This window comes from Struthio camelus, chromosome 1, assembly GCF_040807025.1.
Source record: "Struthio camelus isolate bStrCam1 chromosome 1, bStrCam1.hap1, whole genome shotgun sequence".
Classification (NCBI taxonomy): domain Eukaryota; kingdom Metazoa; phylum Chordata; class Aves; order Struthioniformes; family Struthionidae; genus Struthio; species Struthio camelus.
The window spans coordinates 15914019-15917195 of record NC_090942.1 but is presented as its reverse complement, the minus strand read 5'-3'; the positions used below and the strand labels follow the sequence as shown (position 1 = coordinate 15917195).

General features: G+C 60.2%; 1 protein-coding gene across 1 annotated transcript; it reads left to right on the top strand.

The window, feature by feature from the left end:
* Positions 1-1059: 1059 nt before the first annotated feature.
* On the top strand, positions 1060-2885 carry CCDC71L (coiled-coil domain containing 71 like). Its single transcript, XM_068930307.1, has one exon. The coding sequence runs from the start codon at positions 1226-1228 to the stop codon at positions 2084-2086; it is 861 nt and encodes a 286-aa protein (XP_068786408.1). The 5' UTR covers positions 1060-1225; the 3' UTR covers positions 2087-2885.
* The last annotated feature ends 292 nt before the right edge of the window (positions 2886-3177 follow it).

Below are 3177 nucleotides of genomic sequence, written 5' to 3'. Positions count from 1 at the left end.
GGACCGTTAAGCCTCCTCTGCTCTTTTTTCTGACGTTTTGCTGTTTTGGGAGCTGGAAAGAGCTGTGGTTTAGCTGAAACAATCTAGAAAGTCGACGAAGTTAAGGCACTCTCCCTAGTGGTAGCAATCTCTAAATTATTGGAGAGTACAGTCTCAGAAAGACATGCGATTTTGTGACAGCTGATTGAATTGTACTAGAAAGCTACCAGCACAGGAACGCCACGCAGGAAGGAACGGTGCTGTGAACTCAGCAAGCCGGCGGCTCAGGAGACTATCTCATTTAAGACTCAACAATGCCAAGGCTGAGTTTTTCAGACTTCATTACCAGTCTGCTTTCTTGGCATAGGAAACCAATCACAAGGACGATGGTGACTATTTCAGTGTCTTGATCATGCCGTTGACTTTGAGGATCATGTTAAAAAAAACCCTGCAGCAAGAGAGTGGATGCATTTAGTATTATATGGTGGACTTCCCCATATTGTGTGTGTCACAAAATCTTTTTGTTGCTTCCAACGAGACACTAAGCCTTTGCTCCCTTTCTTCTGGGACAGCTTGCCCTTGGAAGCATCTAACTAAATCCTTACTCAAATATACTTTCAGAAAACAATTTCTCTGGCTGCCGCTTTTGCCCCGTGAGGAACCTCGCACTGTGAGGAGGTGTGGGATGGGAGGTGGCGGGAGGCCCGTCGGCCCGCTGCCAGAGCGGGCACAGCATGGCGGGCGCCCCCGAGCCAAAAGGAAGGCCAGCACACGGGACACCCCACGGGGGACGTGGAGGCGAGGCGCAGCGAGACGCCGCGTGCGTCCTTGGCCCCCGCATGCCCCCGGGCGGCCCCAGCCCAGGCCCCAGCCCGGGCCCTGCCCCATCACCGCCGGGCAGGAAGCTCCCAGCAGCCCCCTCGCTCCCTCCACAGCGGCCTCCCGGGGGGGCTCCCGCCGCGCTCCCAATGGCCAGCCCCGGGCGAGGGGGCGGGGCTCGGCCGCCTGACGCAGTTTCAAACGGGCCAACCGCCGGGCGCCGAGGGAGGGCGGGCCGCCGCGCAGTCTCCGCCTGGGACTTTAAAGCGCCATTTTGTGCCGGGCGGTAGGATATCGATCGTCGCTCCCCACCCGGCGCTGAGGCGGCGGGCGAGGCCAGGCGGCGGCGGCGGGCGCCCGGCCGCGGCGGCGGGTTGCGAGCGACGGCTTGTGCTCTGCCTTGTTTCCCCTCCTTCCCTCCGCCTCCATGACCCGCAGCAGGAAGCAGGCGGCGCTGGAGAGAGGAGCCGGGAAGATGAAGCAAGAAGCGGGGAGCGCCGCGGGAGCCGCGGCGGCGGCGGCGGGGGCAGCAGCAGCAGCAGCAGCCGGTGACGGCGGCGGAGCGGCGCCCGCCGCTTGGGGGCTGGACGGGGAGGCGGAGAAAGTTGTGTACTCGCGCTCGCAGGTCTCCTTCGCCGGCACCAAGGCGCTGGGCGACGCCCTCAAGCTCTTCATGCCCAAGTCCACGGAGTTCATGAGCTCCGACTCGGAGCTGTGGAACTTCCTCTGCAGCCTCAAGCACGAGTTCTCCCCGGTCATCCTGCGCAGCAAGGACGTCTACGGCTACGCCTCCTGCCGCGCCGTCGTCCCCGAGCCGCCGCCGCCCTCGGCCGAGCGGCCGCGCCGCCGCGCCGGCAAGCGGCGCCTGCCGGCCGCCGACGCCAAGCGCCGGGCCGTGGCGGCGGGCGGCAGCGCCAAGCGGCGGCGGCGGCGGCGGCGCCGGAGGAGGGCACGGGGGAGGCAGCGCGCCGCCGACGCGGCCGCGGAGCCGGCCCGCGACGGGGAGGAAGCGGCGGCGGCGGTGGCGGCGGGGCCGCCGGGCGAGGAGGACAGCGAGCGGGCGGGCGCGGCGGAGGGCGCCGCCTGGGAGCCCTTCGGCGGCAAGTCGCTGGAGGAGATCTGGGAGGCGGCCACCCCCCGCCTCACCACCTTCCCCACCATCCGCGTGCGGGGCAGCGTGTGGAGCCGGCGGAGCCTGGCGGCGGCGCGGCGCCGGGCGCAGCGGGTCCTCGGCGTGGACCTGTCGCCCGTGGTGCGGGTCCGCCGCTTCCCGCTGGCGCCGTCCTGAGGCCGCGGGGCCGGGAGGGGGCGAGGACGGCGCCTCACCTTCGCCGCGGTGCGGACAAAGAGACCGGTATCAGTCACCTGTTTACATTGCTTTTGTCTGGATCATGTTCTTCTGCTGCACTTTATGCCTCGCTCGGGCCGGGGCACCGGGCCCCGCCGCAGCCCGGCGGCTCTGGCCTCGCCGCCGCCGGGGCGCGGCCAGACGCGAGGGACTGTCCGGCCGGCGTCTCGCGTGGGGACCAAGTTCCACTTCCACCTTTTTTCCTCCCATTGGGCTACCTCACTGGTCCAGAAGTCCACCCAAGAAGTTATTTTCCAAAGGAACTTACTTTCATGCTTGTATAATAAAGCACCATCTGATTCTTCCTTTTTTTTTCCCCTTCCCCTCCTTTCCTTTTCTTCCCCCCCCCCCCCCCCCCATCCAATGGATTATGTATGCTTTGTGGTGTTGCACTAGTATGTGCTCAGGGTATTTTGAATCCCAAGCATTCCCGAGTTTCAGTTTACTCTGATTAAGGATGCATAAAGAATGGAGGTTCAGGACTTGTGGCAGTTCTTGATGGTGCAAAAACTTTTTTTTTTAATTTCATGGGCTTAGTGATATATAAAGATGTATTGCGCAGTATAATTGTTACACTTTTGTATCTAAAGTCATTTTTAAAGTTTTCTAGTTGAACTGAGTATTTGTTTCTATTGAGCACCTAAAGATAGAATCATCTTGATATTTTATAACCCTGTTTACTTTAGGGAAGCTCATTTGGTCAACCGAAGTGAACTTAATAAAAGTCAAAGAAAAGTGATGTTTCAGTTCAGTGAAGCTGACTGCACAGGCATGGGTTTGCTGGTGAACTACACCATGTATGTCACTTAACGAAGACACAACTGGGTGTTTCCAGTGAACAAGCTCAGAGGTGGTGAAGAATGTATCTGCTCATCAAAGCAATACATAGGTGTCTTAAGGCATGCTATCATATGATGTTGTCACAGCAAAAAGGCTGTAGTTCACACGACCCGAATATCACACTGAAGTGCCTATCTCTGCAAAAAGGGGCAAGACTTCATAACGAAACAGCACTGGTTGTCATCTTGGGT

Coding starts and splice junctions, on each gene's coding strand:
- CCDC71L (XM_068930307.1), top strand. CDS start 1,226: ATGACCCGCAGCAGGAAGCAGGCGGCGCTGGAGAGAGGAGCCGGGAAG.